At 40.3% G+C, this 26,885-nt stretch overlaps 1 protein-coding gene across 6 annotated transcripts in view; it reads left to right on the top strand.

Annotated features, from left to right (window-relative positions):
* slc7a11 (solute carrier family 7 member 11) overlaps positions 1 to 26,885 on the top strand; it is a 246,158-nt gene that overhangs the window by 6,658 nt on the left and 212,615 nt on the right. For all 6 annotated transcript variants that reach the window (XM_068651937.1, XM_068651940.1, XM_068651935.1 and 3 more), the window contains exon 2: positions 14,118 to 14,244. In XM_068651937.1, the coding sequence (XP_068508038.1) occupies positions 14,118 to 14,244 (127 nt within the window). The remainder of the gene's footprint in view (positions 1 to 14,117; positions 14,245 to 26,885) is intronic.

Genomic DNA, 26,885 nt, shown 5'->3' with positions numbered 1-26,885 from the left:
CACCTGCCGCTGATCATTGACGGTGCTGTGGTGGAGAGGGTGAGCTGCACCAAGTTCCTGGGGGTGCACATCAGTGAGGACCTCTCCTGGTCCGCAAACACCTCGTCACTGGCAAAGAAAGCTCAGCGCCGCCTGTACTTCCTGCGGAAGCTCAGGCGTGCATGTGCTCCTCAGGCAGTCCTGTCTACATTCTACCGTGGCACCATTGAGAGCGTCCTCACCAGTTGCATCGCTGTCTGGGGTGGTAACTGCACTGAACAGAACTTGAAGGCCCTGCAGCGCATAGTGAATACGGCTGGTAAGATTATTGGTGCTTCGCTCCCCTCCCTGAAGGACATTTACACCTCCCATCTCGCCCGCCAGGCAACGTCGATTGCCAGAGATGTGAGTCACCCGGCTCACTCTTTGTTTGACCTTCTGCCCTCTGGGAAGAGGTACAGGAGCCTGCGCTCCCGCACCACCAGACTCGCCAACAGCTTCTTTCTCCAGGAAGTTAGGGCCCTGAACTCACTACCCCCTTCTGCGTAGCGTGCGGCACTGTTGCGCTATTTTCGGGAATGTCTGCTGTACGCGCACTTGCTCCTTTTTTTTTCTGCTCCTCTTATTTATTTATTTATTGTTGTGTTATTTATTCATTATTTATTCAGCACACTTTTGTTATACTTGTTTACTTGTTTGTCTGTTGTGAGCCATGTCTTGTCACCGTGGGATAGGGGGGAACGAAATTTCGGTTTCTTTGTGTGTCTTTGGCATGTGGAGAAATTGACAATAAAGCTGACTTTGACTTTGAAAAAAAATACATCGAGGATCCTGCCGAAGGTGTAGAGCTGGTCCGCTGGTCCACTGTTCCACGGCCAGGACGAAAGCCACACTGCTCCTCCTGAATCCGAGGTTCGACCTCCCGACCGACGCTCTTCTCCAGCACCACTGAATAGACTTTACCAGAGAGGCTGAGGAGTGTGATTCCCCTGTAATTGGAACACACCCTCCGGTCCCCCTTCTTAAAGAGGGGAACCACCACCCCAGTCTGCCAATCCAGATGTCCACGCAATGTTGTAGAGGCGTGTCAGCCATGACAACCCCACAAGGTCTTCAAAGTATTCTCCCCACCGACTCACGACGTCCCGAGTCGAGGTCAGCAGCACGCCATCCCCACTGTAAACAGTGTTGACGTTGCACTGCTTCCCCCTCCTGAGATGCCGGATGGTGGACCAGAAATACCTCAAAGCCGTCCGGAAGTCATTCTTCATGGCCTCGCCAAACTCCTCCCATGCCCGGGTTTTTGCCTCAGCAACCGCCGAAGCCGCGTTCCGCTTGGCCATCCAGTACCTGTCAGCTGCCTCTGGAGTCCCGCAGGCCAAAACGGCCCGATAGGACTCCTTCTTCAGCTTGACGGCATCCCTTACCGCCGGTGTCCACCAGCAGGTTCGGGGATTGCCGCCACAACAGGCACCAACGACCTTACAGCCGCAGCTCCGGTCGGCCGACTCAAAATTGGAGACGCGGAACATGGTCCACTCGGACTCAATGTCCCCCGCCTCCCCCGGGACGTGGGAAAAGCTCTGCCGGAGGTGGGAGTTGAAGCGCTTCCTGACAGGGTTATTCTGCCAGACATTCCCAGCAAACCCTCACAGAGCGTTTGGGTCTGCCCGGTCGGACCGGCATCTTCCCCACCATCGGAGCCAACCCACCACCAGGTGGTGATCTGTTGACAGCTCTGACCCTCTCTTCGCCCGAGTGTCCAAAACATGCGGCCGCAAATCCGATGACACGACTACAAAGTCGACCATTGAACACCTAGGGCACAGGTGTCAAACTCAAGGCCCGGGGGCCAGATACGGCCCGCCACGTCATTTTATGTGGCCTGCGAACACAAATTGTGCATCAAATTCGTGTGTCATTACTAGAATTGCAAAATGTCTTTACTTTTAATAATATTTGTCAGTTTGTTTTGTAGCTTTTATTGTATATAATATGAGGTGCTCATACATTTATTTAGTCATAATGGCTGTTGGGAATAATATACTTTTTATCATTGGAATCTATGTATCTACTTTTGTGTGCAAGATTCTCCGCAGTATGTGACAGTCTGGCCTCGTGATAATGACTTGGGGGCATATGGCCGGCTAATGACTGGAGTCATTAGCCGCGCTATACAATAAGCCCCATAGTTAGCTAGACATGTACAGATCATGAGATTGTCATGGGATGGCTGAAGCAGACAAAGGTCTTATTTAAGTTGAAGTCATGAGATGTAATTATGAAATGGGAAACTGCCCGTTCATGTACACTTGCCCAATTGTTTCTTTCTCAATAAAAGGCACGGCTAAACTCGAGAAGAGCGCGGATCTCAGCCACACTTGCTATGTGTGTCTGGGGTGCGTCCTTCTGCGCAGAAGAAAACGCTAAGCCAAAAAGACCTACCGCCTCTGAGATTGATTTCAGATAAATGTTGCAAACCCAACATTTTTGGGGGCTCGTCCGGGATTCCTGAAAATCTGCTTGCTGATCCGAGGAGTGTTGAAGACGCCGAATCCGTGCACGGCAGAGGTCACAGGACGCCTGAAGGAAAGCCCTGGGGAGCAATGTTCATCCACCAGGCCGGCGTCCAGTTCAGCACCTCTCGGCAGCGATGATTGACGGAATCTTCAAAAGAAATTTCTCAGAGACTAAGTGAGACCTCTTCGTTGGCCGCGTGGTTGGGGTATTTTAGTCCCCAGAAAAAGGGTACCTGGGTAAGGACGGCGGAGTCCTTGTTGTGAATTCCAAGTGATAGGAATTCAGTCTACAGATGGAACTTGTAGATGGAAATACACCTCGTTGTGTTAAGAAAATTCCGCGGTGTGAATGTGTGTGAATGGTAGCACGTATCGCTCGCTATTGTGCTGCATGTAACATGGTGGGAAGAAATGGCGAATTTCTGTGGAATTCCTCACCAGAAAACTGGTCGAAGCAGGAATTACCACAGAAAGTTGTTATTGCACTAAAGAAACATTCCATCTTTAGAAATCCCTATGATTTAAATGTTGAACTAAATTGATTAAAATGGGGGGCCGTCAAAGTGTTACTGACAATGTATCAGGGGATGAGAAGTATACGTTAAATAAGTTATCAAACTTGAGGCCGCAAGTATGATTGTCAGACAATGAAGCCATGAAAGGCCACTAATGTTTTTTGAATATTAGATCACTTCATACGAAAGCAGTTCTCGTTAATGACCTTATCACGGAACATAATCTAAACGTTTTTGGTCTTTGCGAGACCTGGTTAAAACCTAATGAACTGCTGCCACTTAACGAGGCCTCGCCTCCAAATTTTGTGAGCTCGCATGTGGCTCGTCCTCGAAAAAAGGGTGGGGGTGTCGCCCTCATCTCAAATTCTGAGCTTAGATTTAGGCCTCGCTCAATTCACGTATTTAAAACATTTGAAGTTCTCATTGTGCGATCCACTGCGTTACCGTCATTCTATCTTGTTGTTATTTACCGCCCACCCGGGGCTTACTCTGGCTTCCTGGATGAATTTTCAGAAGTTGTGGTTGATCTAGTGACAAATGCAGATAATATAGTTATCATGGGTGATTTCAACATCCACATGAATTCACCGTCAGAACCACTGACTTCGGCATTTCAAACTTTAATCGATACGTTTGGTTTTACGCAAGCTGTACAGGCAGCAATGCATAAGAATGGAAATACCTTACATCTGGTATTATCCCGGGGACTAGCAACCTCAAATATAACAGTACTGCCATACACTACTGTTCTGTCTGATCATTTTTTAATAAAATTTGAAATTTTAGTTCCTTGTCAAAGACAAGAGAGCAATCAGAATTATAGCAGCCGTAATTTTAACTCCATGACTGCAACTGCGCTATCTGAGTTACTGTCGCCGGCAACCGCCATGTTTCCCGCGTACAGTGGCTCTATCGATAATCTTACAAATGAATTCAATGCTACATTATTAAAAGCCATCGACTCTGTGGCACCGCTACGTCTGAAAACTCGCCGTAACTCCGTGGTTCACAGATGAAACACGTACGTTTAAACAATTATGTAGAAAGCATGAGCGCAGATGGCGTTTAACCAAACTTGAGGTTTTCCATCAGGCATGGAAGGACAGGCTCCTGAAATATAAAGATGCGCTTATTTTAGCAAAAACTCGTTATTTTTCGCAAGTCATTAATCTTAATAAAAACAATCCTAAATACTTATTTGATACAGTGGCAAAGCTAACTCTGCGCCAGCCGACCCCCGATAGCTCCTTCCACTCAGCTGACGAGTTTATGAAATTTTTTGCTCAAAAGATTGAGTCCATTAGGGACGAGATCAAGAATACCATGCAAATCGCTCCGCCGGTTACTAGCGCTGGGGATCATGCAATAACCCTCTCAAATTTTAAAAGCGTGTCCCTTGAAATGCTTAAAAAATTGGTTAGTACGGCTAAACAAACAACATGTTTACTCGACCCGCTTCCAGCCAAACTACTTAAAGAATTATTTCCAATTTTAGGACCGTCTGTCTTAAATATAATCAATCTGTCTGTTTCCTCTGGGATAGTGCCAATAGCCTTTAAAACCGCTATTATTAAACCACTACTTAAGCGAGCAAATCTTGACCCGGACTGTCTCAGTAATTATAGGCCAGTTTCAAACCTCCCATTCATAGCAAAACTTCTCGAAAAACTTCTCGGAAACTATTATACATGCGTTCGTCACGTCGCGCCTGGACTACTGTAATGTATTATTCTCTGGTCTTCCTAAATCCAGTATCAAAAGTCTACAGTTAGTGCAAAATGCCGCTGCGAGGCTGCTCTCACGGTCAAGAAAATTTGATCACATTACCCCAATATTAGCCAAATTACATTGGCTCCAGGTCCATTTAAGATGTGACTTCAAGGTTCTTCTACTAACCTATAAATCACTGCATGGCTTAGCGCCTTCATATCTCGTCGACCTAGTCGTTCCTTATGTTCCGTCTCGTAACCTTCGTTCGCAAAACGCTAGTCTTTTAGTTATACCGAGGGCCAAGAAAATGTCTGCAGGGTCTAGAGCATTCTCTATTCGGGCTCCAGAGCTTTGGAATGCCCTACCAAATGATATTAGAACTACTACCTCAGTAGAAACATTTAAGACACGTTTAAAGACACATTTCTATGAGATGGCCTTTAACTAACTTGTGATGGCCGATTTGGCCGGAGTTTGTTCTGTTCTCTCTGCCCACCTCCTCCCCGGCTGGGGAGGGGGTTAGGTGGCTCAAAAGCTGATAGCGGCTGGCTGGATTCTCGGGGACCAGTTCGGGATGGGGGAGCTGCGGCTCGGCCCCCTTGAGGACACTGCCAGGACATTCGAGGGCACCTCCGACATCCATTTTTTTTCATTGATTTTCATATTATGTATTACTTGTGCACTCTCTGCATCCATTACAACCTGGTGATCCTGAAAGGGGGATCCTTCCATCTGTGGTCCCTTCTCAAGGTTTCTCATTTTCCCCTGGCAGGGGTTTTTTGAGTTTTTCCTTGCCCTTTTGGGAGCTTATGATCAGGGGATGCTTTGAGAATAATTGTCAATTTTGGCTATGTGAAGCCCTTTGAGACTGTTTGTGATTTAGGGCTATACAAATAAACTTGACTTGACTTGACTTAATGTGAGAAAAAATAAATAAAAATAGTAAAACCAAAACATCAAATAGAGGAAGACGTTTGCGCAGCATTGTTTGTTTGTTGTTTGTGCACTGTGTTTTTGTTGTGGGCCTTTGTTTTGTCCTTGTGTTCTCTGTGTGTTTATGTGTCTCTGTGTTAAAATTTTGAAATTGGCTAAAATAGTGTGCAAGGAAAGTTACTGGAATGGGGTCTATTCGATTTGCACCGCAAGAAAAAAAAAAGGAGACATTGAAACTGGAAAATGCAATTTTTGGAGAAATTGGTGTAAAGGCAGATGAAAAAGATGAATACATACTTAGGAGATGCAACAGAATTATGTTCGAGCAGAATTGAATCAGTTGAAACATGTAGAACTTAGAGGTGAAATGTGAATTTAGTAAAATTTTGCAGAAATTTTAATCAATCTTTTATTGGCCAAGTTTGAGCGTGCCATACAAAGAAGTAATAATTTAACGTGAAAATATGATTTTTTTTTTTAATTTTGCAATTTCGGGAATGTTTAAAAACTTTCCCAGTGTGATTTGAATGGGCTGAATGATGTGAATTTCAAACTGGGACAATGTAAAGGTGAAATGTAGAATTTGCCTTTAAGAATGAGTGGAAGGAAAATTGCCCTAAATTTGCAAATTTTGTGGAAATTAAAAGCTTATGGAATTAATTGAATGCAAGCATCTCTTGAGTGAATTTTTGGAATATGTCAAAATCGGAATGAGTGGGTTGTTTTACCAAGAACCTTGAGATAGGACAGATTCAAATGAGGACTGTGAATTAAAAATGATGTAGTATGACTGTGTGGACAGCTTGAAGAGAGTTTGAGGAGAGTGAGAACAGTGCATGCGTGCGTGCCTGTGTGTGTGCGCGTGTGTGAGATGCAAATGAGCAGGAATGAATGACAAGATACAGCTTGACTGGTTGACGTTGTTGGAGACTACTATGTGAAAAGTAGTAGAACAACTTTGAAGAAAGAGTGATTTTGAACATATTTAATGCTAAGAAAAGAAAATAGGGCTTATTTCACAGTGGTTGACTGATTATCGTGAATTGAATGGCTCGTTTTACGCTTTCATCTAAAAGTCAAGTCAAGTTTATTTGTATAGCCCTAAATCACAAACAGTCTCAAAGGGCTTCAAGTAGACAAAAATTCAAGTTTTCGTCTACAATGATGATAATTGCTTTTCAAACAAAGGAAGAGTAAGGATGAGATTCCTTTCTCCTCATGCAGCATTTAGGCCAGAGAGGAAGTGAAGTCAAGTAACAGAAGTTAGGATGGGTAAAAACCAGAAGTAAACTATCTTGGTTTACTCTCAGCGAAAGGGAGAGCAGGGAACAGGTTATATTAGAAACACCACGACCTGTCACGAAGAACAACTGATGTTTTTTTTCTGTCATTACTGCAGAGCTTGGGCTCCATGCTATGCTGAAATTGCTAAGCCACTAACAGGAGTGGCTCATGGACAGCCGTTAGCAGTCAAAGATACATTCGCGTGGACACCAAAAGTAGAAGAAGGATTGACAAGATTGAAAATGATATTAGTTCAAACAACAAAGGGTGTGATAATGGATAAGGTGTTATTGACGATGTCAATAACAAAACTGTTTTGCCAAAATGACTTTTAAGGCAACGCCTGTTGTGTCACTTATGTGACAACAGTGGGGAGATGAGTTATTAGTTACCTATTAGTTAGCTTTGGTTTATATTCTTGCAAAAAAAAAAAAAAAAAAGCATGTCCTGTTTGTGTGAAACATGATCCACACAGGAACCTAAAAGAAACTATATGAAAATTCGAAGATTCGAATAGTGGAGCCTAACAGGAACATGGAAAAAGTGAACAGCTGAGAAATGGCATTCGATGTAGTGGCAGTGAATTATAAATTCAGGACAGTTCAGTAATATCTGTAAAGTGAGCATAACACTATTAATACTGAGGTCAAAATAGAGATGATACTAGGCAAAATTTGGAAACTATCAGAAATTGAAGGCTCAAATCAGGAAAGGTGGAAAGGTAATAGAGAGAATGGCATAAAATCAAAGTTAGGAAAACAAAAGATAGATAGTAGCCTGAAAATAGGAGGAGCTTCTGGAAATTACAGTATAATTGAGAGAAATCACAGTTAAGACTTGCAATTTAAGTTTAGGGTAATCTGTCAATTTAAAATGGTTCAAATGAGGTCCATCACAATACATCCGAGCGCTCATGAAGGAAAGGCGCTGTCCTTCTCAGGTAGTTTAGATTATTGATAATAGTAGAATTTGAAGTTTGATAAACAGAAGGCACTATGGAATTTATGTCAAATTGGAAGATGATATTTAAGTTTGGTATCCCAGTCTGTTTTTTTCAGTATCCAACAGTGACTCTGAAACTTGATTCCGAGACTCCACCGACAGCTGAGAACATCAAGAAAAATGGTGCATGGCTCTAAGGCACCTTTGACCTTTGCAAGAGCAAAGAATGACTATATTTGTGCTTGGGGGGAGCACAACGCCCTGGAGGAGAACGACATCCTCGGAGGCGAAGTAGAAAGAACGAAGGAACTCACAAGATGAGAATGGACTCAGTTGAAAATGGACTCATCCAAGAGTGAGGGATGAGTTGACTCTGAGACTACAACCAAAGATAACAACCTGACAATGAGGTGCGGCGAAAGACACACGAGACCTGAAAGATGCATCAAGCTGCTGAGACGTTATCAAACTTGGTGGAGCTTGGGTCAGAGTAGATGGAAGCTTGCTTGGGCACTGAGTTTGACACAACTGAGGAGTCTTGCTAAAAGATAAATAAATAAATAAGGAACAAATTGTGTAGTGTTACGAAGAAAGAAAAAGTATCATAATCAGAGGATAAATTTGGACGAAACAGATAGGCTAAAATTGTAAGAAATAAGAGTAGAATCACATTTAGCCCATCCAGCTTAACAATTAGACATTTAGTCATTAACAGTTTGGAGAAAGGAAAATAGGGCATTAGGATCTACTAGGATGCAGTCAAAAGGTGGTTAGATTGTTCAATGGAGGTAATTAATAAAGTAGAAGTTAATCACACCTCACAGGGAAATTCTGGTGTCAAAACAAAAAGTCTGATAAGATCAAGGAATAACAGCCATGAAAACTTTTGACAGTTAAGAATAACACTGCATAAGACTCACACCAAGTGACAGTGAACGCGATGACAAATGTGATAGGACTCGGAAAACAAATGCCTTAACATGGCAAAGTGAAAATAATGTAGTGGAGTAGTAGTTGGAGGAAGACTTTGAGTATCTTTACCCAGGTGCTCGATCAGAACGATGGATTAGGACAAGATTATTTAAGGACCTGCTGAGGCTGCTTCTTTCCCCATGCTCACCCATGAACATGCTCAGCAGTACAAATGACTGAATTTTTAGGCATTTAATTGGCAATTTTATGGTAAAGGTCCGGTACGAATGTACGAAATATTCACTTGGGAAGAAGATCCAGAAATGAAGGGTTTACCGTTAATATTCGCTGATTGCCTGTTCACTTAGACATACTAAATTTGTTTGTTGTATCAGTGATAGATGCAAATGGATTGGCGCTTGTGTGGTTAGGAATGTGTGTGTGTGTGTGTGTGTGTGTGTGTGTGTGTGTGTGTGTGTGTGTGTGTGTGTGTGTGTGTGTGTGTGTGTGTGTGTGTGTTGAGGGCAGTATGAAAGGCCAAAGTATTCTGGAGTTGGTATGAAAGGGTCACAGTTGAGGGTAAGATTCCTCTCACCTGAGACGGGAACACCCAAGCGTGATGACTGACAGCCGATGGTTAATCAAAGGCACCATGAACAACAAAAATAGTTCATGGAGAAGGCCGAATTCAGCAACACGGATGGACAAGACAGGACTGATATCGAACACTAGGACGATGGACATATGACATGACCAACCTGGACTCACGCCTCGTGCCAGCAATGCCGGACCCGCTATCATTGATCACCAGAACAAGGCGTACTCGTACATTGAGGGAACTGTTGAAGTAGCATTTAGTTTTAATGAACTAAACTGAAACTGTGAAAGTGAAAACTACTAGGCTATGCTAACCGTAAACAGCTAACACTGCAGTATTGTGGTCATTTTAAGTTATTCCCATGCACCTTTACTTGTAGGTTACACAATTAACGCTGATTTTATGTATTCAAATTGTTTTGCAACGAATGTTAAAGTTGAGCTTGTCCGACTGTTGTAGCGATTGAGATGTCTACCAGATGTGAGTGAAAGCTGGCGCGACTTGCTGCCGCTGCTCACCGGTCATTTTTTTTAAACATTTTTGTTTGTCGTCCTCGACAGCATCTTATCATTTAGCACCCACATCCACAACATCATCCATTCCTCCTATTTCCACATCCATAACATCAACCGCCTCCGTCCATCTCTCACTCGAACAGCACTGCTATCCTGGTCCACTCTCTCGTTACCTCCCATCCTTGTCGGCCTCCCCTACAAACTCCTTCATAAACTGCAACTGGTTCAAAATGCTGCTGCTCGCATCATCACCAGAACCCCTGTCCATCATCACATCACTCCTGTTCTGCACCAACTTCACTGGCTTCCTATAAAACAGCGCATTAACTATAAAATTCTCCTCCACACATTCAAGGCCATCCATAACCTCGCCCCTCCATACCCGTTAGACCTCCTCCACATTAACATGCCCACCCGGTCTCTAAGGTCTGCCTCCACTGTCCCCCCATTCCATCTGTCCACTATGGGGGCGAGAGGCTTCAGTTGCTCTGCCCTTCGCCTCTGGAACTCTCTCCCCCCTGATATTAGAAACATTAACTCCATTCTTCAGTTCGCATCCCGCCTCAAAACTCACTTGTTTAGGCAGGCATATGTTTGAACCCATCATTCTGCTGCAGATGTTTCCTTGCTTTTATACTGTTTTTATATTTAATTGTGTATGCTATTTTATCTCTGTACGGCGACCTTGAGTTCCTTGAAAGGGACCTTACAAATAAAATGTATTATTATTATTATTTTCTTTCACTTGTGTATGGTATTTTATGTTTGTACGGTGACCTTGAGTGCCTTGAAAGGCGCCTTATAAATAAAATGTATTATTATTATTGTTATCATTATAAAACTAAAACTCAAATGAGAGTAAAGTGAGAGTCTCATTTTTTTCCTGAGCTTTAAAAAAGATAGACAAAGATAACAAAATTTTCATTAAAACAGAAAAAGTGGTGTTGAGAACGGATGGATTTTCTTCATCAGCAGAAAAATTCTTGCTTCTTTTTTTCCCTACGATCAATATCATTGGATAATTTTATATATGCTTTTAAAGTCAAAACAACGCTGAGACACTGAAACTGAGCGTGGTTTTTTTTAGTGAACTCTATGTGGCCACATCAACAGCCTTTTCCGAAAACGTATGATCATCTTTTTAGCTTCATGAGGGTGAAAACACTTTTCTGAGCAAATATGAAGAAAAACATCAAAGAATAATACATTTATTTCCTTTGCCCAGTAGGTGGCGCAACCACTATGATGAAAATATAAAAATCCTAGATGACTTGAGGCCTCGACTCATCAAATGTGTAAATTTAGATCATGTGGTTTAAGTTAAAGCAGTTTTTGTAGTCAAGTCAATATCGTATTTTAAAGTAAATTCAGAATGGCTGATTTCCTTTTAAGTTTAGCATATGGCTCAGAGACTTTTTTGTAGGTCTTGGGCTTTTTGTAAATGAAAGAAAATCATAGATCTAGGTGAAATGTTCAACCAGGCCTGTTTCATTAACAAAAAAAAATAAAATGCCAGCCTTGATGTGTGTTCAAACATTCATGAATTTCTGCTAACGTTTAAAGTCAAAGTCAGCTTTGTTTAGACCCTCAAACTAAGCATTAGAGATAGGGTGAGAAGCTTGGTCATCCGTGAGGGACTTGGAGTCGAGGCGCTGCTCCTCCATGTTGAGAGGAGCCAGATGAGGTGGCTAGAGCATCTCATTAAGATGCCTCCTGGACGCCTCACCGGGGAGGTGTTCCGGGAATGTCCTACCGGCGGAGACCCTGGGGACGTCCCAGGACACGCTGGAGGGACTATGTCTCTCGGCTGGCCTGGACGAAGTGGCTGGGGAGAGGGAAGTCTGGGCGTCCCTCCTAAAGCTGCTGCCTCCGCGACCCGATCCCGGATAAGCGGGAGAAGATGGATGGAAATTAAGGCAGAAGTTGTACCAACCTGACCATGCGCCGTGACGTACATGTAAAGTCCCCCAAGTTAAAGTCCCAATGATCATCGTCACACACACATTTGGGTGTGGTGAAATTTGTCCTCTGCGTTTAACCCATCCCCATGAGATTTTGATCCATCCCCTGGGGGAGAGGGGAGCAGTGAGCAGCAGCGGTGCCGCGTGTAACACCTTATTGTTTTTGACAGTGCTTACAGTAATTTAGATAATGGACCAGTTCTAAGTTCGGATATATTTGTAGTGGTGATAGAATAAGCAAAATAAATGACCACAGACCAAGGTTTGAATTGAACTGCCGGCTTATTTTAGTAGAGAAAATAGTTGACATACAATTTACAACAATAGACATACAATTTACATTTAAACTCAACGTTAGTTGAAGAAAATAATTTCCCTTTCAGTTAAACTTTTCAGTTTAAAGAATTTTAGTTTCAACCCGGGTTGTTTTATTAATTCTAAGATTCAATCTGTTTAGTTACCTCACTTTGTGTTGTTTGAATAACATTCAGTACAGGTAAGTAATTCGAAGGTAATAGTAAATCTAATTTGAGTTCAGTTAAAGCCACTTTTAAATTCCCAACATTTCACTGATTTTGTTCAAACCAATAAATATTTCAATAACACCATTTCAGCATCATCATATATATAGTTCACAAAAATAAAAGTGACAAAATGTACAAAACTCAAAACAATTCAGCAAAAGACTGAACGACTTTCAATATCCAAATGTCTCTATATCCCTTCGGTTGGCTTCTTCTGATTTTCTTGAATAGTCAGTCAATCCTTTCCGAATCCACTTCGGTGTAGCAGAGGAAAAAAATGGATAGATCCTACCAGGTTCGATGAACAACGTCCAGTGAGTGCTCTCCGCTCCTGCGTGAGAGACAATTCAAAGGCCTCTTTGGTGGTTCGCCATCTTGCGACTCGCAGAAGAAATCAGCTTTGTTATTAGTTCAGATGTTTCTGAACCAACTCTCGTGAATCAAGTCCCGTTCCACATCCCGTATTTAGTGCACCTTCGTCATCATCCGAAAAAGAATGGCGGGGAAAAAGAGTTTGTATTTTAGGTCACGAGGGTCTTTTCATTACGTCATCATGTCTCCTTCAAAATAAAAGTGAATGTTCACACTTTTATCATTTAAAGCAGTGGTTCCCAAAGTGGGCGGTACCGCCCCCCTGGGGGCGGTGGAAAGATCTGGGGGGGCGGTGAGGACAAAGGGGGCGGTAGGGGGGTGGTGAGGACGAAGGGGCGGTAGGGGGCGGCAGTCCGAAGTCAGAAGTTGAAGGGGGCGGTAGGGGGGCGTCAGTCCGAAGTCAGAAGTTCGAACGTTTGTTTGACGACACATGTGCAGTAGGACGAGTCAGTCGACGGTGGGGATGGACGACAATTTGTACACAACATGTGCGGTTGTGGGTGGACGGACGACAATTTGTACACAACATGTGCGGTTGGACGAGTCAGTCGACGGGGGGGCGCTAGGAATTCACTGGGGAGCCAAAGGGGCGCTAGTCTGAAAAAGTTTGGGAACCACTGATTTAAAGAAATACAAAACATTAATAAAATAATGAATTTGTATTGTTTTAATAATTGACATGCTTTTAAACTGTGTTGGTCTGTTTAGAAGATATTTACAATGTACTTACTTTATGACTGTTTTTATTAACAGGCTCTTATTGTACAAGGCTATGTCAACCTGGGTTACACGCACTCGGGAATCATTTGGTGATCTAACCCCCCAATTCCAACCCTTAATGCTGAGTGCCAAGCAGGGATGCAATGGGTCCCATTTTTATAGTCTTTGGTATAACTCGGCCAGGGTTTGAACCCACAACCTTCCAGTCTCAGGGCGGACACTCTACCACTAGGTCACTGAGCTGTATTCTGTGTTCTGTAAATTCAACTAACTGACTAAGGGCCATGTCATGTCTGTTGAATAGTTCTATATAGTTATATATTCCGATGGTGGGCAAATAACTTTCCTGCGGGCCACATGAGACACTGGAACTGTTCTTGAAGGTCACACAAATATGCTATACGTGATATTTGTCCAACATCCACAAAACAACAACAAAAACATGTCTACAGTGTGCATCCTTTTTTTTCTACATGCAGACTTTTTGATCACCAACCACTCTCATATTAGCCATGGCTAGATTAACATTAAAAAGTAGCAGTCTCAGTTGTGTTTGTGTATAGCTTTACTGTATTAACAAATGTACTTTGCTATAAAGGGTTTTTGCAAATCTGTAACCCTTGTCTTTTCTAGGAGCCTTGTCCTATGCTGAACTGGGAACTTGTATTAAGAAGTCTGGTGGGCATTACACATACTTACTGGAGGCTTTTGGTCCACATTTGGCTTTTATTAAACTATGGACTGATCTCATTGCTATCAGGTAATAAGTTTTTTATTTATTAGACTATTATTTTTTTATTTCATGTTTGATATTTTCCTAACTTTGCACTTTGAAAGTTAATCCCATATCCAGAGCTGCCAATCTATTTGTGTTCACTTGAACAATTTGTCTGACTTTCCATTTTTACCCTTTTTCAAGAACATTATTGCCATGTTACCGTAATATATTTTGTGATAGTTATGACTGTGTACTAAATTCGTCAAAATCATGGCGTTGTATTGAAGAAATTAATTTGCCTGGGCAACCATCTGTCATTGTCATCATTTCAACATAAGTTCATCTGTGGCAGATCAAGCTCGACAACAAAGTGCGTTACGATGCAGACTTTATTGAAAAGAGGTAAGGGGAATGTGGAGTGCTGGAGGTCCAGCTGGGTTGGTCTGACAGCGTTGTCGGGACGTGACTGGTGGGCAAGGGCGGCAGCGTCACGACTGGTCGCTCTCCCGGCGTGCCTGGCTGGCTGGAATCAACCTGACAGCAGAGGAGGGCGCAGCAGATAATCGTGGTCGGGGACAAGCAAGTGGTCGGGACAGGCGGCGATCAGAGCATGGTCATAAACGGGCAAGTGGTGAGGGCGGGCGGCAGGCAGAGCTAGGTTGTAAACGGGCGATCGGTCAGGACGCGGCAGGCAGGACAAGACGGGTCGGTAAACGGACAAGGTAGGCAACAGGAGTCATGCAGAGAGCGCGCAGTGAGCAACGGAGTAGCATCACGGGACAGATTGACAAGGAGTGGCTGTCATGACAGAGTTTAAATGAAGTTGAATGAGATGTGACAGGTGCAGATAATTTACTTGATTGGGTGGGCGTGGCTGTGAATGACTGAATGACAGGTGGCGCAGGTACGTGACATCATCATTATCAACAATAGATTAACAATCATCTATCCTCACTTCCGTCCGTCCAACTGTTGTTAGTCCATCAAAAACAAAAAAAATCATAATGACAGCTCATGGAGATGTATTCCAGCCCAGTACATTTATTTATGACGTCCGTGGCTCAGGCAATAGAGTGCTTCATTCAATAACCGGTGGGTCGACAGGTCGAACCTAGCTGTGTCCGTGTTGTGGCAAGACACTAAACACACCTTGCCTTCAGTGCCACTCACAATGCTTCAGTATGAATGTTTGGCGGTGATTGGAAGTACCGTAGGCACACACAGGCAGCCACATTTCTGTGAGCCTGCTGCAGGGCAGCTGTGGCTATTCACGTAGTTTACCAACACCATAGGTTGAATGGGTGTATGAGTAATTTGAATACAGAATTCTATAGATAGGCGCAATATACATTATTATTAAAACTATTAAAAAAATAAAAAAGATTGATTATTAATCAACCTCATTTATCAACTAACTTATTCATTAATTTATCTATCATTTCTATATTTTTTGTATTTGCTACTGTCTTTTTTAAAATAATGTCCTATAAGGTCCTATCTATCTTGGTGTTGCATAGATTACCAGTACCTTCCCTCGATATTTCAGTGTCAAAAACAGCTCTATACCATTTATTTGTACAGTTATATAACAAAATGGGGCCCGCCAACTTTGTCTTAAAACAAGTATACATACACACATAGCCGCCTGTCTGTCTGCCTCCCGACATTTGTGAAACGCCTTTACACCTCCTTTTGCATGTGTGCACTGAGCAAAAGTAAGAGAGGCACTTGCTTTCTTTGGACCATCCGCACCTAATTGAAAAGCATTACGCATGAATCGTCATACAGAACTTCGTGGAAGTCTTGGGCAACAGAGTATGGTTATATTGTGTTGTGTTAATACCTACCATAGACAGACGAGAAATGAACACGCATTGAGTAAGTTGGGCATAGACGATTGGTATTACCGTAGTGGCCCAAATGTAAGACGACCCTGATTATAAGACGACCCCCTCTTTTTCAAGAGTCAAGTTTGAAAAAACACTTTTTAAACACCAAATTTAATTTTTATACAGAAAATAATAACATCTGAAACAAATGATTATAACAATATATTCGAGAGAAAAAGCATGTTATTTTGACTCATTTAAATCATGCAAAAGCTGTCTATCACATCTTAATATCTGAACATTTAAATATGTAAACTAAAGTGCAATCACATTTGTAAATGAATGTCTTCTGGTTTTTGAAATGTAAATAAACCAATCTACTGTGATAAAACAACAAAATGCGCAATAACTGCATTAACCATCGAAGTAAAGTCTAACTGCAACTGTAGTCTTGAAACAAATCTGAATAAGGAAAAAAATTGCAATAAAATAATGCAAACTGCTACCGCTATTTTTATTTTTCTTCTTCGTGACAGGGGTTCGCTTTGGCCTCGGGAGTTAAGTTCAGCATTCGCTTTGAAGATATCTGCCGCTATCTAGCGTTGTGAATGGGTATAATGTGTAAGATGTAAGACGACCCCCACTTTTTCAGTCTTATTTCAATGCAAAAAACACCGTCTTATATTTGGGCCAATACGGTAGTTTTATACCCCAGAGTTTGACTGGTACGCACCATATTGAGTAATCCAACAAATCCTTCAATCCTTTTGATTGACTCTAGGTGGAAGAAGTTCGGACTTCTGGTTTAGGTGTTCTGTTTGAATTGTGATACTATTCGAGGCAATAAACTTTAACCTGGTGGTTAATTTGTCCAGAAATGTAATAAATACCGTTGAGAGCTTGCTTATGGTTGTCCATCGATTCGATTATTTGTGAGTCTGCTGATGTTTGAATAGTAAGATCATGGATCCACAGGTCCGGTTACAGACCGGGCATGTGAAGGAGGGGCTGGGGGGAGTAGGGGTGGCTTGGTGGATTGGGTAACTCTAACCCTCTTCTCACGCTTTGCTGCACGATGTTGTGTGCGCTGTTCCTCCATATGATCCACTCCCTGTGAGGTCTCGGCAGGAAGCGAGTTCCTCCAGTGAAGAGGGGTTGATCTGGCATCACTTCAGGGTGGTCTTCATTTGATCTTTGAACCACTTCTTCTGCCCACCAGCACTGCGTTGGCCCAGGTGTAACTGACCATAGAGGATTCTGCGTGGGAGTGTATGGCTTGGCATTCGGATGACATGCCCCATCTACCTGAGTTGCGTTGGGCCAGGATGGACTCCATGCTATGGCTGCTTGCCCTCTCCAGCACTTCTGTGTGCGGCATTTTGTCCTTCCATGTGATGCCAAGGATCTTCTGGAGGGATCTCACATGGAAGGTCTCCAAGCATCTCAAAAGGCGGCTGTAAATAGTCCATGCCTCACATCCATACAGTGATGCAGTGATGCATACTGTTCTGTAAACCAGCACTTTGGTGTGGAGTTTGAAGTTCCTGTTCTGAAAAACCCTTCTCCTTAGGCGACCAAAAGATGCTGATGCTTGCTTGAGGCAGTTTTGGATCTTGTCATCCATTGAGCAGGTGTCAGACATTATGCTCCCCAGGTATTTGAAGGTTGGCACCGTGAGCAGCTATTGCCCTGTGTTAGGGTTTTTCAGATTATCCTTATCGTATGATTATGTTGGAATGCAACCGGTAATAAATAACCTACCTTGTCTCATCCTACACAAGGTCGTAAAACACCCCCTGATATGTTTTGAGTAGAGCACAAGGGCTTCCTATTCAGTCTACGCTTACCCCCACTCTTTCTCTTAATAAATATGTCCTTGCAGTTGGGAGAGTCTCAGACTTCATTCCTGGAGCGAGTGAACTCGCCACCTGCAGGTGTCTAAAAGAGCTTGCTTGTCTCCCGTGTGGTTCTTGCAAAATAAGTTGGAGTGAGCAAATCTCTAACATTTTGGTGCCGAAACCCGGGACCCCTCATACCCGCTATCTGTCTGACGAAGAAGGACGTGCTGCATTGTCGACAAGCCAGCGTCCATTAGGAGGACCTGGAGGAGAAAGTCCTGGGAAGAGAATTCTTCGCTGGGCCAGCATCTTAGGTCTGCCTTCGTCTGACAGAGGTGGATTGACGGGACCCGGCAGTGCAACGAACCCGGGGACAAGTAAGTTAAAGGCCTGAAGTTGTGTGATTGTGTTGTTGTTTGTGAAACGCGTAAAACACCACAGGTGCACGAGAGATACAGCTTTGGTTTATCCGAGCTATGAGATACGGCTTTGGTTTATCCGAGCTATGAGATACGGCTTTGGTTTGTCCGAGCTATGAGATACGGCTTTGGTTTGTCCGAGCTATGAGATACGGCTTTGGTTTGTCCGAGCTATGAGGCCTAAAAAAAAAAAAAAAAAAAAAGCACTGGGGTTTGTGTGATTGAGTGTGTGACTGGTAGGATAAATTGACTAAAAAGCAGTTCTAGCGTTGATCCACGGCAATAAAACAGGCTAGTAATCTGTTGAAAGGTCATTTTAAACCTGCATTGAGGATCCTCAATGAAAAAAAAAATTGAAAAAAATAATTGTAAAACCTTACTAAACCTACTAAAATTAAGATGGGAAATAAGAACAGTAAATCTCTTGCTCTGCTCTTCTTTGAGATGAGAAGTTCATGGCAAGTAGATTCCTTAATTGTATGCAATACATGCTGAAGTGGAAGAAAATGTATGGAGTACAAGGAAATTTGAAATGTGGAAGAAGTGGTAGAAGTGCTAGAGTGTGGTTGAAATCTTCACAAAGAGATGAGAACGAATTCAAGAGACAAAAGCTAGAAAGATGAAAACTGATGAGGTCACAAGTGTTTGTCAGACCAGGAGACAATAAGGCCCCTGTGAGCAGGTGCAAAGCCGCAGCTCAAGCCGCGGCTCAAGCAAGGGGCAAGAGGAGTTTCCTGTCCTATGCAAATCATGTACCGAAATTTAAAAGATCTGAAACCTCTCCCATATGACAGCAAAACATGTCATTGCCAAGTTATCAAAAATCTTTTTAGATTGTTAGAGCCCCTGTCCACACAAGAAGTATGACAATGCTGTTTGTAGGCCCAATTACAAATGAATAGGGATCAAATTGTGTTACACTGAAGTTGAAATATGCAAATCAAGTGGTAAAGAAATGCAACTTGCTTCTAGAAGATAAATAAATAAAATTAGAATGTGCTGTCCTCGTGTGCATGGGAGGGACCAGCTCATGATCGACCACAGGAAATGGCCAGCCTGTGAATCATTGGTGCTGGAACCTACCTTCCGCACGCGAGAGCTGTGCATGTGTGTGCGTATGTGTTAAGTTGATGAAGATTGGCTAAACTTTTAGTATAAAGAAATTTGCTAGACTGTTGTCTATTCAATTTACACCGCAGAACAGAAACAATTTTGACAGATAAAAATGAAAGAAAAGGAGAGAAATCTGTTTGTGAGCAGAAACTAATCCACACTAGTGCATGTTAGTGTCAAGCCCTCATGAGAAATTCGGAGTTAACAAAACAACAGAACATGCTTTCAGGGATTGGGAGAAGCTAAATTGTGAATTTAAGATTTTGCAATGCTACATTTAATAGGAATAATTGATTGGTCGTGTTATAAGATTATGCAAAATTCTAAATGCAAGCTAAATCTGAGAGTTTGAGTTCTTCAAATTTAAAAACAAAGAAAAAATTCAGATTAATTTGCCAGTTGTTTGTTTTAGTTAAGTTTTTTAATTGGTGGATTGTTCTACCAGGAAACTTGAGTTGAAAATGATATATGAATGTTGTGTGGTGAGCTTGGATGAAATGGGACCAATGTGATAAGAAGACTCCTTTTTGGAGACTGTGTGAGATGCATATGATGAGCATTGATGAATGATTGCCTGAATGAAAGGTTGAATGGTTGAAGTCGTTGGCGACTACTATAGAAAATTAGTAGAGTGACTTTGATGAAAGAGTGCTTTTGAGCAGGTTGAATGCTAAAAAGAAAACGTAGCTTTAGGATTGATAATTAAATAGAAAAAAAAACTGGAGAACCAGTAACACATGTAGAAGATGTGTGAACTGAGAAATTAAGAAGCGTTTTGGAGAGAAAGTCAAATTAAACTAGAAAATGCAGTTTCTGGAGAAATTGCGTGTGAAGGCGAAGACTTTGAATCACTTCTTGGGGAATGATGCCGAATGATGTTGAAATGAGTTGAATTTCTTGAGAAATGTGGAAAATAGAAGTGTAATACTAAATTTTGGAGAATTTGGTTGAATTCCAAATTTGAAGTTTGGAATTTTTGGTAAGTGGGAGGTTGTGGAATAGGTAGGAAAAAGATGAACAGTTGAATGTTGGAACGGGTTGAATCGGTTAAAAAATGTAGAAGTGAGAGCAAATGTTGAATCTCCATAGAGAATGAATGGGAATTAAAAGAAAAAGCAATTGCGCCAAAATATTTTGAAATTTTGAACAAAACGAAAAAAAAAATAGCTTCAGGAAGTTCACTTTTGGGGTTAAAATGTTGAAACGGGTTCAATCGGACAAAAAATGCAAATGTTAGCAGTTAATGTTGAAATAAGGTCACTTCCGGGGTGATTTGGGTCACTTCCGGTCTATTTGGGTCACTTCCGGTTTGATTAGAGGCACTTCCGGTCTAGCTGAGGTCACTTCCGGTTTATTTGGGGTCACTTCCGGATTAAAAAGGTCACTTCCGGTTTAAAAAGGTCACTTCCGGTTTGATTTGGGGTCACTTCCGGTTTACCTAAGGTCACTTCCTGTTTACCTAAGGTCACTTCCGGTTCGATTCGGGGCACTTCCGGTTCATTCTAGGGTCATTGGGAGCACTTCAGGGTCAATCCAAGATGGCCGCCACACTGGGAGTGGGGGTCAAGGGTTGAATTGTGTAAGCATAGTGGAAGTGGGGGTGAAGGGGGTGAATATGGTAAGGATGAGGTGACCAAAGTGAATAAAGTTGGAATGGGTTGAATCGGTTGAAAAATGTAGAAATTAGAGTAGAAAAAACAAATTTTGTAGAATTTGGTTGAATTTCAAAATTGAAAATTTGGAAATTTTGGTAAGTGGGAAGGTGTGGAATAGGTAGGCAAAAGATGAACAGTTGAAAGTTGGAATGGGTTGAATCGGTTGAAAAACGTAGAAGTTAGAGTAGAAAAACGAAATTTTGGAGAATTTGGTTGAATTTCAAATTTGAAATTTTGGAATTTTTGGTAGGTGAGAAGTTGTGGAATAGGCAGGCAAAAGATGAACAGTTGAAAATTGGAATGGGTTGAATCGGTTGAAAAATGTAGAAACTAGAGGTGAAAAACGAAATTTCGTGAAATTTTGTCGGAATTTTTAACGTGAAAACGTGAAATTTTTGAATTTGGGAATTTTGGGAATGTCGAGAATCATTCCGAATGTGGTTTGAATGTGCTGAATGAGGTGAATTTAAAAGGGGAATGACGTAAATGTGAAATGTCGAATCTGCCATTGAGAATGAATGGGGAAAAATTTGTCGTAAATTCGCGAATTTTGCGAAATCGGAAAATTTTCGGAACGAGAAAAATGGAAGCGCTCATCTCGTGAATATTTGGAATACGTCAAAAGTGGAACGGAGTGAATCGGATGAATTATGTGGAAGAAGAAGCGGGACAAAAAAGTGTGGAGAATAAAATATAATAATAATAATAATAACTAGAAAATGCAATTTCTGGAGAAATTGCGTGTGAAGGCGAAGACTTTGAATCACTTCTTGGGGAATGCTGGCGAATTATGCTGAAACGAGTTGAATTACTTGAGAAATGTAGAAAATAGAGGTGAAAAATGGAATTTTGGAGAATTTGGTGGAATTTCAGAATTTTGGAGAATTTGGTTGAGTTTAAAATCTTAAAATGTGGAATTTATGGCAAGTGGAAATTTGGGGAATAGGTAGGAAAAAGATGAAGAGTTGAAAGTTGGAATGGGTTGAATCGGTTGAACAATGTGAAAATTAGAGTAGAAAAACACATTATTGGAGAATTTGGTTGACTTTCAAATTTCAAAATTTGGAATTTTTTGTAAGGGGAAGTTGTGGAATAGGTAAGCAAAAGATGAAGAGTTGAAAGTTGGAATGGGTTGAATCGGTAGAGAAATGTAGAAATGAGAGTAGAAAAACGAAATTTTGGAGAATTTGGTTGAATGTCAAATTTGGGATTTTTGGTAAGTGGGAAGTTGTGTAATACGTAGGCAAAAGATGAAGAGTTGAAAGTTGGAATGGGTTGAATCGGTTGAAAAATGTACAAATTAGAGTCGAAAAACGAAATTTCGCAGAATTTGGTTGAATTTCAAATTTGGAATTTTTGGTAAGTGGGAAGTTGTGAAAGGTAAGCAAAAGATGAAAAGTTGAAAGTTGGAATGGATTGAATCGGTTGCACAATGTAAAGATTAGAGAAGAAAAACAAAATGTTTGAGAATTTGGTTGAATTTCAAATTTTGAATTTTTGGTAAGTGGGAAGTTGTGGAATAGGTAGGCAAAAGATGAAGAGTTGAAAGTTGGAACGGGTTGAATCGGTTGAACAATGTGGAAATTAGAGTAGAAAAACGAAATTTTGGAGATTTTGGTTGAATTTCAAATTTGGAATTTTTGATAAGTCGGAAGTTGCGGAATAGGTAGGCAAAAGATGAAGAGTTGAAAGTTGGAATGGGTTGAATCGGTTGAACAATGTAGAAATTAGATTAGAAAAACGAAATTTTGGAGAATTTGGTTGAATTTCAAATTTGGAATTTTTGGTAAACGGGAAGTTGTGGAATAGGTAGGCAAAACATGAACAGTTGAAAGTTGGAATGAGTTGAATCGGTTAAAAAATGTAGAAATTAGAGTAGAAAAACTAATTTTTTTAAAATTTGGTTGAATTCCAAATTTGGAATTTTTGGTAAGTGGGAAGTTGTGAAATAGGTAAGCAAAAGATGAAAAGTTGAAAGTTGGAATGGATTGAATCACTTTCACAATGTAAAGATTAGAGAAGAAAAACAAAATGTTTGAGAATTTGGTTGAATTTCAAATTTTGAATTTTTGGTAAGTGGGAAGTTGTGGAATAGGTAGGCAAAAGATGAAGAGTTGAAAGTTGGAACGGGTTGAATCGGTTGAACAATGTAGAAATTAGAGTAGAAAAACGAAATTTTGGAGATTTAGGTTGAATTTCAAATTTGGAATTTTTGGTAAGTCGGAAGTTGTGGAATAGGTAGGCAAAAGATGAAGAGTTGAAAGTTGGAATGGGTTGAATCGGTTGAACAATGTAGAAATTAGAGTAGAAAAACAAAATGTTGGAGAATTTGGTTGAATTTCAAATATGGAATTTTTGGTAAGTGGGAAGTTGTGGAATAGATAGGCAAAAGATGAACAGTTGAAAGTTGGAATGAGTTGAATCGGTTGAACAATGTAGAAATTAGAGTAGAAAAACAAAATTTTTTAAAATTTGGTTGAATTCCAAATTTGGAATTTTTGGTAAGTGGGAAGTTGTGAAATAGGTAAGCAAAAGATGAAAAGTTGAAAGTTGGAATGGATTGAATCGGTTTCACAAAGTAAAGATTAGAGAAGAAAAACAAAATGTTTGAGAATTTGGTTGAATTTCAAATTTTGAATTTTTGGTAAGTGGGAAGTTGTGGAATAGGTAGGCAAAAGATGAAGAGTTGAAAGTTGGAATGAGTTGAATCGGTTGAACAATGTAGAAATTAGAGTAGAAAAACGAAATTTAGAAAGATTTGGTTGAATTTCAAATTTGGAATTTTTGGTAAACGGGAAGTTGTGGAATAGGTAGGCAAAACATGAACAGTTGAAAGTTGGAATGAGTTGAATCGGTTAAAAATGTAGAAATTAGAGTAGAAAAACAAAATTTTTGAGAATTTGGTTGAATTCCAAATTTGAAAATTTGGAATTTTTTATAAGTTGGAAGTTGTGGAATAGTTAGAAAAAGATGAACAGTTGAAAGTTGGAATGGGTTGAATCGGTCTAAAAACGTAAAAGTTAGAGTGGAAAAACGAAATTTTGGAGAATTTGGTTGAATTTCAAATTTGGAATTTTTGGTAAGTGGGAAGTTGTGGAATAGGTAGGCAAAAGATGAACAGTTGAAAGTTGGAATGAGTTGAATCGGTTGAACAATGTAGAAAAAAGTGGAATGATGTAAATGTGAAATGTCGAATCTGCCATTAAGAATGAATGGGGAAAAATTTGTCGTAAGTTCGCGAATTTTGCGAAATCGGAAAATTTTCGGAACGAGAAAAATGGAAGCGCTCATCTCGTGAATATTTGGAACACGTCAAAAGTGGAACGGAGTGAATCGGATGAACTATGTGGAAGAAGAAGCGGGACAAAAAAGTGTGGAGAATAAAATATAATAATAATAATAACTAGAAAATGCAATTTCTGGAGAAATTGCGTGTGAAGGCGAAGACTTTGAATCACTTCTTGGGGAATGCTGGCGAATTATGCTGAAACGAGTTGAATTACTTGAGAAATGTAGAAAATAGAGGTGAAAAACGGAATTTTGGAGAATTTGGTGGAATTTCAGAATTTTGGAGAATTTGGTTGAGTTTAAAATCTTAAAATGTGGAATTTATGGCAAGTGGAAATTTGGGGAATAGGTAGGAAAAAGATGAAGAGTTGAAAGTTGGAATGGGTTGAATCGGTTGAACAATGTGAAAATTAGAGTAGAAAAACACATTTTTGGAGAATTTGGTTGAATTTCAAATTTCAAAATTTGGAATTTTTTGTAAGGGGAAGTTGTGGAATAGGTAAGCAAAAGATGAAGAGTTGAAAGTTGGAATGGGTTGAATCGGTAGAGAAATGTAGAAATGAGAGTAGAAAAACGAAATTTTGGAGAATTTGGTTGAATTTCAAATTTGGGATTTTTGGTAAGTGGGAAGTTGTGGAATAGGTAGGCAAAAGATGAAGAGTTGAAAGTTGGAATGGGTTGAATCGGTTGAACAATGTAGAAATTACAGTAGAAAAACGAAATTTTGGAGATTTTGGTTGAATTTCAAATTTGGAATTTTTGGTAAGTGGGAAGTTGTGGAATAGGTAGGCAAAAGATGAAGAGTTGAAAGTTGGAATGGGTTGAATTGGTTGAACAATGTAGAAATTAGAGTAGAAAAACAAAATGTTGGAGAATTTGGTTGAATTTCAAATATGGAATTTTTGGTAAGTGGGAAGTTATGGAATAGGTAGGCAAAAGATGAAGAGTTGAAAGTTGGAATGGGTTGAATCGGTTGAACAATGTAGAAATTAGATTAGAAAAACGAAATTTTGGAGAATTTGGTTGAATTTCAAATTTGGAATTTTTGGTAAACGGGAAGTTGTGGAATAGGTAGGCAAAACATGAACAGTTGAAAGTTGGAATGAGTTGAATCGGTTAAAAAATGTAGAAATTAGAGTAGAAAAACAAATTTTTTTGAGAATTTGGTTGAATTCCAAATTTGGAATTTTTGGTAAGTCGGAAGTTGTGGAATAGGTAGGCAAAAGATGAAGAGTTGAAAGTTGGAATGGGTTGAATCGGTTGAACAATGTAGAAATAAGAGTAGAAAAACAAAATGTTGGAGAATTTGGTTGAATTTCAAATATGGAATTTTTGGTAAGTGGGAAGTTGTGGAATAGGTAGGCAAAAGATGAAGAGTTGAAAGTTGGAATGGGTTGAATCGGTTGAACAATGTAGAAATTAGATTAGAAAAACGAAATTTTGGAGAATTTGGTTGAATTTCAAATTTGGAATTTTTGGTAAACGGGAAGTTGTGGAATAGGTAGGCAAAACATGAACAGTTGAAAGTTGGAATGGGTTGAATCGGTTGAACAATGTAGAAATTAGATTAGAAAAACGAAATTTTGGAGAATTTGGTTGAATTTCAAATTTGGAATTTTTGGTAAACGGGAAGTTGTGGAATAGGTAGGCAAAACATGAACAGTTGAAAGTTGGAATGAGTTGAATCGGTTAAAAAATGTAGAAATTAGAGTAGAAAAACACAATTTTTGAGAATTTGGTTGAATTCCAAATTTGGAATTTTTGGTAAGTCGGAAGTTGTGGAATAGGTAGGCAAAAGATGAAGAGTTGAAAGTTGGAATGGGTTGAATCGGTTGAACAATGTAGAAATTAGAGAAGAAAAACAAAATGTTGGAGAATTTGGTTGAATTTCAAATATGGAATTTTTGGTAAGTGGGAAGTTGTGGAATAGGTAGGCAAAAGATGAAGAGTTGAAAGTTGGAATGGGTTGAATCGGTTGAACAATGTAGAAATTAGATTAGAAAAACGAAATTTTGGAGAATTTGGTTGAATTTCAAATTTGGAATTTTTGGTAAACGGGAAGTTGTGGAATAGGTAGGCAAAACATGAACAGTTGAAAGTTGGAATGAGTTGAATCGGTTAAAAAATGTAGAAATTAGAGTAGAAAAACAAAATGTTGGAGAATTTGGTTGAATTTCAAATATGGAATTTTTGGTAAGTGGGAAGTTGTGGAATAGGTAGGCAAAACATGAACAGTTGAAAGTTGGAATGAGTTGAATCGGTTGAAAAATGTAGAAATTAGAGTAGAAAAACAAAATTTTTGAGAATTTGGTTGAATTCCAAATTTGAAAATTTGGAATTTTTCATAAGTTGGAAGTTGTGGAATAGTTAGAAAAAGATGAACAGTTGAAAGTTGGAATGGGTTGAATCGGTTGAAAAACGTAAAAGTTAGAGTGGAAAAACGAAATTTTGGAGAATTTGGTTGAATTTCAAATTTGGAATTTTTGGTAAGTGGGAAGTTGTGGAATAGGTAGGCAAAAGATGAACAGTTGAAAGTTGGAA

Source organism: Syngnathus scovelli, chromosome 1 (genome assembly GCF_024217435.2).
Source record: "Syngnathus scovelli strain Florida chromosome 1, RoL_Ssco_1.2, whole genome shotgun sequence".
NCBI classification, from domain to species: domain Eukaryota; kingdom Metazoa; phylum Chordata; class Actinopteri; order Syngnathiformes; family Syngnathidae; genus Syngnathus; species Syngnathus scovelli.
Note: the sequence above shows the minus strand (reverse complement) of the source record. Positions and strands in the feature narration are given on the sequence as shown.